Below are 14,314 nucleotides of genomic sequence, written 5' to 3' on the forward strand. Positions count from 1 at the left end.
ATGTCAGGGCCCCCTTTGAAAAAATTAAATTTCACGGTGCCCCTCGAAAAAAAAATCGTAATAGAGAGATATATTATAATAATATTTATTGTATTTATATTCAATACAAAACATACACAGCGAATATTGCAAAAATCAAATGCATATATTACATTTTTTGCCTCTTATCTTTTGGTTCTGAAGATGATGCGGGCTGTTCTGGTAAAATATGAAATATTGTCCTTTTCTTGAGTCTGTTTCTGCTTCTTCTGATTGTTCGTGGGGATTTTTTTTATATTTTTTATCAGCCACTTATCCATCTCAGGATTAATTTTTTTTAACGTAGAATAGATCAAATAATATCACTACTTACCAATACTGGCACACCACAGACTGATAACATGAAATTAGTGAATATTACCTGAATAAGGGAATCCCCCGGACCAGGAACATTTTTCACTTTTGTGACTTTTCTCCTTTTACGGTAATTAAGCCTAACACGAAACAGACAGCAAAGGCAGTCTCTTTATTAAAATGTGCATATGATTGGTGCGGTATTAACAAAAGATCGCGCAACCGAAAGATAAAAGCATAGCTGACAATTGAGTTGAAATGCTAACTCTCTTTAACCGAATTCCATATGTGAAACTGCCATAACATTCATTATATATATATATATTACTTATTTTTAACACTTTTACGAATTTTAACACGTTCGGTTGAATTTTATTGCTACCTTGGGAAATCGAACTCGCATACATTTAATTAATAACAATAGTTTTTAGTTAGATACTGTGTTTGCCCATGCAACATATGGTTTTGTTTCAGTCTATACAGCATAGTTTCTGTATAAGGGGATATGTGATTCATTAATTAGTGTGTTTTTATCCCAGTTGTCTCTAATTGCACTATTTGTTGAGAAATATATTACACAGACTCCTCATACCTTATTCACTGGCATAATAAAAGTACTTGTTTTTATTGCCTCTGCAGGCTGTTAGGGAGGGTGTTGTTTACCGCTGCAAGCAAGTTACTATCTCCCCACATGAACTTGTTTATTTAAGCTTTTCTCATGTGTGAAGTATATGCGAAACTTTTATTGGTAACAGAAAACTCGCTCGGATGACAGTGATAATATAAAACGAGTTTTGATATGTATATAAAGTCAATATCAACAGTCCCTGATTACGAACGCATGATGAAAGGAAGATTTGGAGCTTCCCTGGAGAGCATTCGAAGTAAATACAATTAACCACTGCTTTGAAATGAAACATGAATAAGCAATATTTACTAATATTCATTAAGTGCCGAAATACGCAGGAAGCAAAGTTTGTGAACCAACACCAATGTGTGAATTTTTCCATTAAAATATAAAAAAATAACAAAAAAGAAATAATAAATAATAAAAGTTAAATATGTTTCTTTTAAAATAAAAAAAAATCTACTTAGTCTTAAAACATTTTAAATTTCTTTTCATTATTTCACGGCCTCCCTCAACAAAACCTACGGCCACCAAGGGGACCGCGGCCCACAGTTTGGGAAGTGCTGCTATAGAGAATCTTCTTAAACCAATTAAGTTGATGGAATGTTGTTGAACGGAAACCGCGTTATAGGAGGGCTGTCGCAATTTTGGCTCCATGTTATATGGAAACCGTGTTATAAGAGTACCGCGTTATAGGAGGGTTGACTGTAAACTAAAAGTTTCGGCGGATGCAAGCATAAGCAACCTTATGGGCATCTTGTAGTAAAGGTGGAGTAAGCTCCAGATCACTTTCCTTAGTATTTTCAATAATGTAAAGCACATCTCCTAGAGGACATGTATGATAAATAAGCCTTTGGCTCTCTATTTTATTAATACGTGATAGTTTATTTATTTTCAGTTACAATCTAGAAATTATTGAACAAAGAATAAAGAAATTAAAAAAAAAAAAACTAAATCATACTATACTGACAACGGAGGTCGCGGTATCTCCCAGATAAAATTTACTGTCAAATATCACAAACCATTACATAACATGTGTTAAACCAAACTGACAGTAAAAAACAGCGAGGAATATCACTCGTGACATATGAATGCACAGCTACTCATGACCTCCAGCTATACAATGAATTGTGTAAGAATAGTTATATTAAACATTTGCATATCTGTCAGATCAGCTGTGAGCTCCGCAGGGTTAAAGGCGCGTTAATCAAAACTATTGCCGCAAATATAAAGGGATTGCCGCAATTAATTTCGGCACGTTAAGCAAAACCACATTAAGCAAGGGATACCTGTATATATTAAAACTAATCACTGTGGTTATATGTGTGTTTTTAGTGATGAATTCATTACAGTTTTCATCATTATATAAAAAATAATTTCTCCTTCATTATGATACAGATCAGTTTCCTTACTTGAGCCTTATATGCCTGCAATTTATGACAGGGTTCCATTCTGTTGATCACATTGTAAGTCAAAAAGGTTGTAAATCAGAAATCACTATATGAAATATAAGAATATTATTATTATTATTATTATTATTATTACCCAAGACCCCATGCAGTCAATGACTCACCTGGGAGGTCCTTTTATCATACATGCAGCTCATCATACCCTGCTTTAAACACACTCAAATTCTCTGCAGACATCACATTCTCAGGGAAGGCATTCCAATCATTCATAACTCTGCATGAAAAAAAAACAGCATCTCACTCCACTATTCACACCTTCTTTATACAGTTTCCAGGGATGACCTCTGGTTCTCCCCTGATCTCCCACTGTTTTCTGCAGAACCGCTCCAGCATTTATCCTATAACAACCCCTTACTAACTTGTAGGTCTCAATCATATCTCCCCTCTTACGGCTGTTCAACCAGACTGCAAGTTGCATCTTCTCAATCTTTCCTCATACTCGGCATTCTAGAGGTTAGAAACTACCTTAGTCAGTTGCCTCTGGAACCTTTCCAACATCTCTTCATCCTTCTGAAAACCAGGTGACCAAATCTGAGCTCAATAGTCCATGTGTGGCTTAATCAAAGTCTTATACAACGGAACAAAAATCTCCCTACTTCTACAAGTCAGTGTCCTCTGCATCATTCCCAGAAGCCATTGTGTTTTCTTCACAATTTTGGTTATATGTCCCCTAAATTTCAGATCCTTATCCACTATAACCCCCGGATTTGTTATTTCCTCCACCTCCGACAATATATCCTCACCAAGCATAAATTCTGCATTCCATCTTTGTTATCCAAATTTTAAAACCTTTCATTTTGCAATATTGAACTCGCATCCCCATTCCCGTGCCCAATCACTCAATTTATTCAAGTCTTCTTGTAAGGCCACAACATCTTCTCTACTCTTCATGGTTCATCCCAACTTTGCATCATCATCATCTGCAAACAACTGAATATCTCCATCCAAATCTTCACCAATATAATTAATATATAAGTTAAACAGTAATGGCCCTAAAACAGACCCCAGAGGCACACCGCTTGTGACTTTCCTGGATATCGCTCCCCCATACACACAACTTGTTGATACCTATCAGATAGCCAGTCTCCAGTCCAATGCACCAATCTAATATCCAACCCCATTTGCTGTAGTTTGACTATCAACTTATCATGCAGTAGCTATCAAAAGCCTTTGCGAAATCTAAGTATATTACTGTGTATAATTCTCTTCTGTCCAAGGAAGTTGTCACTTTATTGTAATAAGTAAGTAGATTACTAAAACATGAACTCCCTTTAGAAAATCTATGCTGTCCATAAAAGATAATGCCATTGTTGTCAACCCAATTCTGTATCCTAATTCTCACAAGCTTCTCCAACAACTTAACCTGACACACAGATAGGCCTATAGTTTGATGCTTGAGTTCTATCACCTCCTCTATGAAGTGGCACAATCTTGCCCTCCTTCCACTCCTTAGGAACTTGACCGAGTGCAAAATTCATATTAAAAACATATGTCAAGGAAGGTGTCAACTCCCTGGCACATTCCTTCAGAATACGTGGTGATATATTATCAAGTCCCACAGCCTTATTAACATCTAGTTTACTCAACTCCCCATGCACCTCTTGCTCACTTACAGTCAGTCTCTCCTCCCAATCATCAACTGCTCTCAATCCCTCCATGAAGTCACATTCGCAAGATTGAAAGATCTTTATGAACTGCTCATTAATTATCTCCACCACACCTTCTGCAACATCTGTCTTTATACCATTTTCTCCAATCAGTGTCATCCTTCCATAATCATTCTTTCTCTTGCTGGCTACATATCGAAAGAACTCTTTAGGATTCTGTTTTGGCTTCATTAGCTAACTGCTGTTCATACCTCCCTTTAGCTACCCTCACCAACCAAGTCACCTGCCTTGCCTGGTCTTTGTAGTCCTCATGTATTTGGTTATTTCCACTTCTCTTATGCTGCCTCTATAATTCCCTTTTTCTCTGTATCACATGCTTAATCTCTTTATTCATCCATTTCACACCTATTTAACCTTATTTAACCTTGTCATCCTTGGAATATATTTAGACATTGCATCTACTAGATAGTTTTTGAAAATTTCCCAAGCTGCATTGATCTCTTTTTCAGCTAACTCCTCATTCCATGTTCCACCTGCAAGCTGTCTCTTGAGCTCTTCATAATCACTCCCTTGTAGTTCCACATATACCCTTTTCTTACAGAGGTCCTCATACACCCAGGTAACCACCCCATGGTCACTCTCACCAATTGGTGATATGCTATGTTAAAAACATAATGATGATGTGAGATGTATGTTAAAAACATAATGATGATGTGAGATGTATGTTAAAAACATATCATAATGTTAAAATATGTAGGTCTGTTTTGTTGTATTTTTAAATTAATTTTACTTTGTTTATAGTGTAATAGTACAATGCACAAATTATAATATAAAATTTCTGTCTACAGAATTGTACTGTAATAAATAATGAAACACCAGTGTACAGTGATTCTGTGCACTTGTCAGTAAAATAATCAGCTGATAGAATAGAGCAAGAACAATTCTTCAAAGCTGCTTCTTTATTAATTGGACATTAATCAGAAATTATATGGGAGGCTACTTTCTCAAGAACAAATTCTTCAAATTTAGGAAATGCTACAAAGCATTTTGTGAACGGTCCATAAAATACAAATGATTAGAGTCTATCTGTGAAACGGGATAACACAAATAAACAGATTTTATGGCAGGAGGAAGATGGATATGAGGTTGAAGATGTGATTGCGCAGCACAAGATGATAGAATGCATAAAGGGGATGAGACAGGTAGGAATGGAAATCATAGTCAGGATGAAGGAAATAGGAGTGGTGAAACCGAAGAGAGATGTGTAATATAGCAGCTAGAATAGAGAATGTTAGTGCTGGTAGGATGGTCTCAAATACACAGCGATTGTTATGTTTATACATATATGTAAGGAGTATTCGAAACAAGAGAGCTGAGTTTGTTGCATTGATTGAGATGTATGCCCAAAAATAATTGGAATAAGTAAAACTTGGTTGTCTGAGGAGGATGTGATGTCTGGAATAGAATTAAAAGGATATATAATTTTCTGGAAGGATAGAGATGTGAAAGAGGAGGGGGGAGTGCTGTTAACGATTGCAGAAATTGTGGCAGTTGATAGTTCATGCACAGATTTTTAATCTGTGCATGCACTATCACCTTGCAAACTTGAAATAAACATATTAATATACATATATGTAAGGAGTATTCGAAACAAGAGAGCTGAGTTTGTTGCATTGATTGAGATGTATGCCCAAAAATAATTGGAATAAGTAAAACTTGGTTGTCTGAGGAGGATGTGATGTCTGGAATAGAATTAAAAGGATATATAATTTTCTGGAAGGATAGAGATGTGAAAGAGGAGGGGGGAGTGCTGTTAACGATTGCAGAAATTGTGGCAGTTGATAGTTCATGCACAGATTTTTAATCTGTGCATGCACTATCACCTTGCAAACTTGAAATAAACAGGTTAGTATATCTGATAGGATGCTGTTATAGGCCAGGGAATACAGAGATACTGATTGTGAAATGTATAGGCAAATTAGTTGGGCATGCAAAAAGAAGGTGATCCTGATGGGAGACTTTAATTACAGGAATATAGAGTGGAAGGAGGAGATAGTATATGGGAACAAGGAGTGTGAGTTTGTGAAATTTCTGAGAGATAAGTATCTTAAGCGGCACATGATTGAAGCAACTAGAGGCTTTAATGTTTTGGAATTGGTGATAACTTCACAAGATGTAGTTGTTATTGAGGTGTTGACACTGCTGCCAGTTAGTGAGAGTGATCATGAGTTACTTGTTTGGGAAGTGATGAAACAAGAAAAGGTCCGCCAAAAATGGATACATGTGGAAGTATAAAGCAGGTGATTATGGGAAGCTCTATAGTCAGTTAGCATCAGTATATTGGGTAGATGAGCTGAGCAGAAAAGAAGTTGACAATGCATGGAAAGGCAACAAACAAGGCAGTATCTGACAGAAGCAATGTATGACGACATACCAAGGGTTAAGCGAGTAAATAGAGTAGGAGTGAAATGAATGACCAGTGAAATCAAGCAAGCTGTGCTGGAAAAGAAAATGTTATGGTGGAGGAACAAGACAGTAGGTGGTGATATGATCCATGAAGAGTTTATTGTGCAGGGTAGAAAGGTGACAAGCATGATAAAGAAAGAAAAGGTGCAGTATGAGAGGTGATTGGCTGGTCAGGCCAGAGTTAACTCGAGGGAATTTTTCCGCTACACAGCAAGCAAGAAGAAGAATCATTTTGGCAGATTAACATTGGTGGATAGTCATGGCAGCAGACTAACAGCTACAAAGAATATAGTGGAATTGTTGAATGAGCATTTTATCAGTGTACATCATACTGGTTTAAATGATCTGGTGCAATATATAGAAGAGAGGAAAGTATTAGGAGAATTGGAAGTGAAACAAACAGAGGTGTATTGGTTGAGTTAGATGTAAATAAGGCTGTGGGAATGGACGATATTGCATTCTTAAGGAATGTGCACCACAGTTAGTTATGCCCTTGACCTGGTTATTTAACGAAAGTCTTGCAGTGGGTAAGGTTCCCAAGGAGCGGAAAGAGGGCAAAATACTGCCACTCCACAAGCATGATTCTAAGACAGTCTGTATAACTGCAGTTGTAGTCAAGGTTTTGGAGAGATTGGCAAGGAATAGAATAGAATGCAGAATTGAGTTGATGGACATGGCATTCTTTATGAAGGTCAGCATTGTAAAGGGTAGCTCCTGTTTCAGTAATTTTCTTGCATTTTATGATAAGGTGACAAGTGTGTTTGATAAGGGAAAATCATATACAGTGATATTCTTAGACTTTGCAAAAGCGCTTGATAGATTACCACATGATAATTTGGTGTACAAGCTGCAGAGGATGGGAATAGATAGTATATTGTTAGATGGACAGAGATTGGCTCTCTCTCTGAACAATACCAAAAAGCTGTGTATGATGGAGCAGTGTCTCAAAAAAGGAGGGTAATCAGTGGCATGCCCCAGGGTTCTGTTCTTGGGTCCCTGCTGTTTAACTTGCTTGTAAATGATATATCATTTGGACTCATTGGGGACTTCAGTTATCTGCTGATGATGCAAAGTTGTGAAGAATTATAAGTAGCACTGCTGATGTTAAATCCCTTCAGGAGGATTTTGAATAGACTTTTTACTTGGACAAAAGAGTGGGGTTCTAGTTTTAATATCAATAAGTGCAAGGTGTTGCATTTTACAGTGCAGAAATATAAGTTGTGTACTATATCAATGGTGCAGGAAGTGGACGAGATTAAAGATTTGTGAGTGATGGTTGACAGTAGACTGAAGTTTAGAGGACATTGCTAGTGATGCAAAGGCTGCACATCATAGTGCTGCTATGATAAGAAGTACTCTAACATATAAGGATAAGGAGGTGGTTGTACCACTATAGGCACTGGTCAGAACACACTTGGACTATTGTGCTCAGATCTGGTCACCTGGTTTTCAATGTGATGTGGATACATTGGAGAGAATCCAGAGGTGAGTGACTAAGACAATATCAGGAGTTTGGAATGTTGGCAATGGAGAGAGAGAGAGGTGAAAGAAATGTGGATTGCAGAGTTTGGTGGATAAGAGGAAGAGAGGTGATATGATAGAGACATTTAAGATAGTGAGAAGGTTTTATCAGATTAATCCAGAGAGGATTAATAAAAGAGTAGAAGGTGAGAGAGGAAGAACCAGAGGTCATTCCTGGGAGTTATGTAAAAGTGTGGTGAAGAGAGGTGTGAGGAGTAGATTATTTACATGGAAAATTGTCAGTGAATGGAACACATTACCACAACCTCCCACCATGAGTCTGTGGACTCCATGGAGGATGTAATAATAATAATAATAATAATTTGTGGACAATTTAGGCTCATCTTCAGGGGATGAGTGAAGGTGGGCTCCTTTAAAAATTAGTGCATTATGTCAAACTTAGTCTGCACAATTTTCTCTGTAGCAAGCAATTGCAGAAATTGCATTTTTGCAATGGTATAGGCCAGCAATAGGGAATCTTTAGGTATTGGAAAGCCACATATCACTTCATGGATTCCTCGTAAGCCTGCAAACTTCATATATAATAAATTTTGCTAAAATTATAAAGTGCTCATATGCATAGTATGAATATTGATATCACAACATACAATATCTATTAAAACTCTCAAATGTGTTTTATTTATTTACAGAAAAAAATTAATAATTCAAGAATGGAGTTCTACAAACTAAACATCTCAACAGTTAATAATACCTTTTATTTTATTATATTTAGGAATACATACACAAGCATGTAGTACTGCAGCTCCTATACTTCATTAAATATTTTATTCTCTCCTTATTGTTCTTTTCTTTGTATTATTTGGCAGATTTGGGATATCAAATAAAATTTTAAAATAAATTAATAAACAAATAAAACAAAAACTTGTACTCGTTCAACTTAGTATAAAACAATGATACATATGACAGTACCACAATTTATCAACAAAAATGCAAAATTAAACTGTTTTTTTCCCCCAAATCAAAATGACGTGTTGAGCACTTGTAGTGGCTTCCTTGTGATAAATTAATACAATATGATAGTGCACCAACCATTGAACAAAGGATAAAGATGAAAAGCTAACCATAGAACAATGGATAGATCAATAATAGCAGTTGATTTTTTAACATTGTGCTTTAAAAACAAATTTTTAAATATAAGTAATTAAAATTTGTGCCATTTGAAAATGTACATTGGTGTCTAAAAGCTAAGGAAGAACACTATCTCCAAAGATTATAACCACAAATTCAGATGAATCAGCTTGTGGCAATTTGTATAACTGGTGATTTCAAGTAGAAAGTGGGTATTGGAAGTTTTTTCCCACTTGGTTAGACTATAATAAATTTAGTTTAATCCTTTATCCAAGTGTAAGCAAACAAAGTTTATGCCCAAAGTATCTTCAGAACTGAGGCAACTCGTGGTAAAGGTGGACCAAGCTCTCATCACTTCTTGTCTCAGTATCTCCCATAATGCAAAGCACATCTCCTTGCAGACATGTATAATGCTATGCATTAAGGGAAGGGCCACTACCCAGACCATGGAAAAAACTTCCAACATCTTTCTCTAAATCCAGAGTAATTTAATAATAAGGTGGTACACCTTTTGGCATCTGTTATAGGTAAATATGACTTCTCCATTGCTTCTGCCTTAGTATCACCACTTCTGGGTCTGGCATCCACTCACAAGACCTCAATAAAGGTCGAAACCGGTCTGGGTGGCCCTTCCCTTAATGCATAGCATTATACATGTCCACAAGGAGATGTGTTTTGCATTATGGGAAATACTGAGACAAGGAGTGATGAGAGCTTGGTCCACCTTTACCACAAGTTGCCTCAGTCCTGAAGATTCTTCAGGTGCAACCTTTGTTTACTTACACTTGGATAAAGGATTAAACTAAATTTATTATAGAAAGCGGGTACATATTCAAATATTTGAATCATGTGCAAAGTGGTCATGTGGTAGTACTCAACAAGATAAAAGACAAAAGGCTGCGATAAGCAGATTGTGTTAGAAAGAAGCTCTTTTCGTGCAGGAATAAAGTTGCAAACTTGGATGTCTTGTAATGTCTCAAAGACATCATGTATATGATTTCACGTGAAGAGGAATTGTTGGTAAACTTTAAGAAGTTTGCAGAATTACTGATATTGCCAGAGAGTTTGGAATCTCACGTAGATGTATCCAGGCTCGGGGCAATGTTTCAAACTAATGGAATGTATTCCAGACATTTACTGAGAGGTCGTCCTAGCTCTACCATGTAGCATGAAAACAGATTTTTGGTTGTAACAGCAAACTGTAAACAATGCATTATGGCTGGTCAGCTTGCAAGTCTGCTTCATTCAAGCACAGGTACACAGATATTTTGACATGTGGAAAGACATCTCTGACAAGTAAGCCTGTAGTTTGCATCCCTTTATCCACAGCTCATTATAGAGCATGTTTTCGGTGAAGTATCCATAAAAATAGGACAAGACACCAATGTGCTAATGTACTCTTTAGAGATGAGAGTTGTTTTAGTCTTTCCTCTGATCCTAAAACCACCAGGCATCAGTGAAGTATGACCTATTGAATGTAGAAATTTTTCTGTGTATATAAGAAGGAGAAAAGTGACACAAGCATAAATAACATATTTTTGTGCACTTCTATTATGCATCACATCTTCAATGTGATGCCACAAACTGCATCCTTTGCACAGTGTATTCAACAGCAGAATGCAAGCTGGTTGGGGTCTGGTGTTGCACACATGCTGCATTATGCTGTCTTTCAGCGCTGGCAAATTATCAGGATGATCCCGATAAAGCCTGTCTTTGAGAAATCTCCAGACCCAGAAATCACAGAGGATCAAATCAGGTGAATGAGGTGGCCATGCAGTGAGAAATACATGGCTGATCAATCTGACCTCCTTGAAATGTTCTTGAAGAATCTCCTGTATGGATCGACCAATGTGTGGAGGGGCCCCCATCCTGCATGAAAATCATTGAATCCATGCACAGGCACTGCTGTAGCTCTGGTACAACAAAATAGTTTATCATATTGTGATACCTCTCGGCAGTAACTGAGCAGTTCATAGGCCCAACCAGTGAATATCCTCAAAGAAAAATGATTCAATGATAAACAAAGCTGTAAACCTACAGACTCTAACTTTGGATGAATGTGGATGAATGTAATGGAATTTGTTCAATTGTATGCAAGTTTTGCATAGCCCATACCTGGCAATTGTGGGTGTTCACAGCTCCATTTAGGTGAAAGTGAGCTTCATCTCCCCATAAAATCATCCACTGCCACTCAGTGTCCAACTTCACTTGAGCAAGGAATGTTAAATTGAATGTCACTCGACTTTCAAAGTCCTGTTAGCCCATTTCCTGTGTCAGGGTTATCTTGAATGGATAGAAATGCAGAATTTTCCAGACAGTTGTGTGAGGTATATCCATGTGTCTTGATGCAGCACGTGCACTGTAGAAACTAACACTGCTATTCATGGCCTGCTCCACAGTGCCAGTAGCAACTTCATTCTCTTGTTGTAAACTGATTGGTTTGCGACCTATGCCAGGTCTTACTCCCAACAATCTCATTTCTTCGAAACAACTAATCATTCTTCACAGAGGACATGGAAATAGTGGACCTCATTGACATTTGTTCAGGTGACAAAATTCACTGAACAATAACATTGTGTAGTGCAGTTTCACAAGCAAAGCATGTTGGGGGTAAGGTTACTGCCACTGTTGACAGTATTAACAACCATAATGAAGGGAAAAATCCTGTGTCCATCATTGTAAATCCTCCTGGCACCTACCAAGTTTTGTGATATGCAAATTCCATTCATTTGATGTTTACATTATTCCTGGTGGTAAATTTCGAAGCTACTTTTTTTCCCCCCTCAGATATTGCTTTTTCATGAAGCACAATGTATTTCTGCAAAGTTTTGCAGCTTTTGGATCATTGGATGGCTCTCCACAAAGCCTTAAATAGGGATACTTTAATTTTCATCATCCTGCATGTAATTTTATTTTGACTAATTGTCAAAAAAATTTATTATAAGTATGTCTTTGTAATGAACTTTGAAATTGTCTTGTCTAATTAGTCTTTAAAAATATGTATTTTCTACCATTTGACATTATAGTAATGGTGCAAAAAAAAAAATTCACTGAGAAAAATTCTAATGTTACAATGATCTAGTAGGTCATTGTAACATTAGACATGTTTACTGCTGAAATTTTCTGTTATACTGATTTCATTTTTAAACACGAATAATGTGAGATAAGAAAGCTACACAAATTAGTAACATATATCTTCATTATAGAGGCACTTGACTGTATACTAACTTATAACTTCTAGGCTAAAGCTTAATCATCTTTCTAACCATCTAAATTTCAGTATCAGTTAGTTGACTTGCAGCCCCATATGGAGTTGATTCCCACTAACCCATACACCTTGAAACCTGCACGTAAATCCTCTCAGGTAATAAATTTGAACCAGTGATTTAACAGACTAACATTCTAACAATGGATAAAATTATATATGATTTTGTTTTTATATAAGCATGAATTAGATAGTATCTATTATTTGCAAATATAATGTTAATATAGTATGGCGCATTATATGTGGAAGTCTATGAATCAGGAATGTTATGATATAATTTTCAATCCAATGATAGTAACATGTAGAGAATAAAGCAAGTAGTTTTCCTTGAGAATAATAAGCAGAACTTTCAAATGAATGATAACATGGTATGTAAGTGTTTACGAAAGACAATAATGTCAAAGAAAAGAATTTGATAAGATCATTAACATTATAAACATAATGATTATAATTGACAGAAAAACTAGTGAATAAACAAAGTAATGGGTTATAATTTCATTGAATGATATTTTATTTTTATTTTCTGCTATGATTAATAGTAAATTAAAAATCAGTGGATTCTTACTATAATGTTCTGAGGAGTTGTTTGGCATTTGGTGAAACAATGCACATGAATGATGTAGAATAAAAGAAGTCATACAACAGGTGAAAAATGACAGTAATGTATACTGACTGAAAGGTTATATTATTATTATTACCCTAAGATCCCATAAGTCAGAGACTCATCTAGGAGGTCCTTTTGTCATATACACAGCTCATCATACCATACATTAAACACACTCAAATTCTCTGCAGACACCACTCTCTCGGGCAAGGTAACCAATCATTCACAATTTTGCATGCAAAAAAACTCGATTCTCACTTCTTGTTCACACCTTCCTTATACAGCTTCCAGGGATGACTCTTGATCTCTCACTATTTGCTGTAAAACCTCTTTAACATTGATCCTATAACAATCCCTTACTAACTTATAGGTCTCTATCATATCACCCCCTCTTCCTCCTATCTGCTAGACTCAGTAGATTGCATCTTCTCAACCATTCCTCATATTCGACATTCCAGAGAACAGATGTTCAAATGGGTCCAAAGGCGACTTAGACAGTCGCCTCTGGACCCATTTGAACATCTGTTCATCCTTTTGAAAATCAGATGACCAAATCTGTTCAGAGTAGTCCATGTGTGGCCTAATCAGTGCCTTATACAATCGAACAAGAATTTCACTACTCTTCATGGTTCGTCTCAACTTTGCATCATCTGCAAATAACTGAATATATCTCCATTCAATTCCACACGAATATTATCAACATACAGGTTAAACTTCAATGGCCCTAATACAGACTCCACTAGTGATTTCCTCTTCTGGGCAATTGCTTTCCCATGCACAACTTACTGATACCTATTAGATAGCAGTCTCCGATCCAATGTGCTAATCTGATATTCAACTTCATTCACTATAGCTTGACTATCAACTTATCGTGCAGTAATCTATCAAAAGCCTTTGCAAAATCTAAGTATACTACTGTGTATCTCTCTTCTCTGTCGAAAGAAGCCATCACCTTATTGTAATAAGTAGAATACTAAAACATGAGCTCCCTTTAGCAAATCCATGCTGTCCATCAAAGATAATACCATTGTTGTCAACCCAATTCTGGATCCTGGTTCTCACCAGCCTCTCCATTACTTTAACCACAACATCTGACACACAGATAGTCCTATAATTTAATGATTGAGTTCTATCCACCGCCCTTATGAAGTTGCGCAATCTTGCCCTTCTTCCACTCCTTTGGCACTCGACCCAGTGCAAAACTCATATTAACCAAATATGTAAAGGCTTTGAAATAACGTGCCAACTACCTGGCACATTCTTTCAAAATATGTAGTGATTTATCAAGTCCCACAGCCTTATTAACATCAAGTTTGCTGAATTCCCCATATA

The 14,314-nt window shown here is 36.5% G+C and overlaps 1 protein-coding gene across 1 annotated transcript in view; it reads left to right on the forward strand.

Annotated features, from left to right (window-relative positions):
* LOC150108187 (APOBEC1 complementation factor-like) overlaps positions 1-14,314 on the forward strand; it is a 340,004-nt gene that overhangs the window by 183,179 nt on the left and 142,511 nt on the right. Inside the window, exon 5 of the mRNA XM_090390425.1 lies at positions 12,394-12,477. Within this exon, the coding sequence (XP_090246551.1) occupies positions 12,394-12,477 (84 nt within the window). The remainder of the gene's footprint in view (positions 1-12,393; positions 12,478-14,314) is intronic.

This window comes from Typopeltis vanoorti, chromosome 3 (assembly GCF_054136105.1).
Source record: "Typopeltis vanoorti isolate ZY-2024b chromosome 3, IOZ_Tvanoo_1.0, whole genome shotgun sequence".
Taxonomy (NCBI): domain Eukaryota; kingdom Metazoa; phylum Arthropoda; class Arachnida; order Uropygi; family Thelyphonidae; genus Typopeltis; species Typopeltis vanoorti.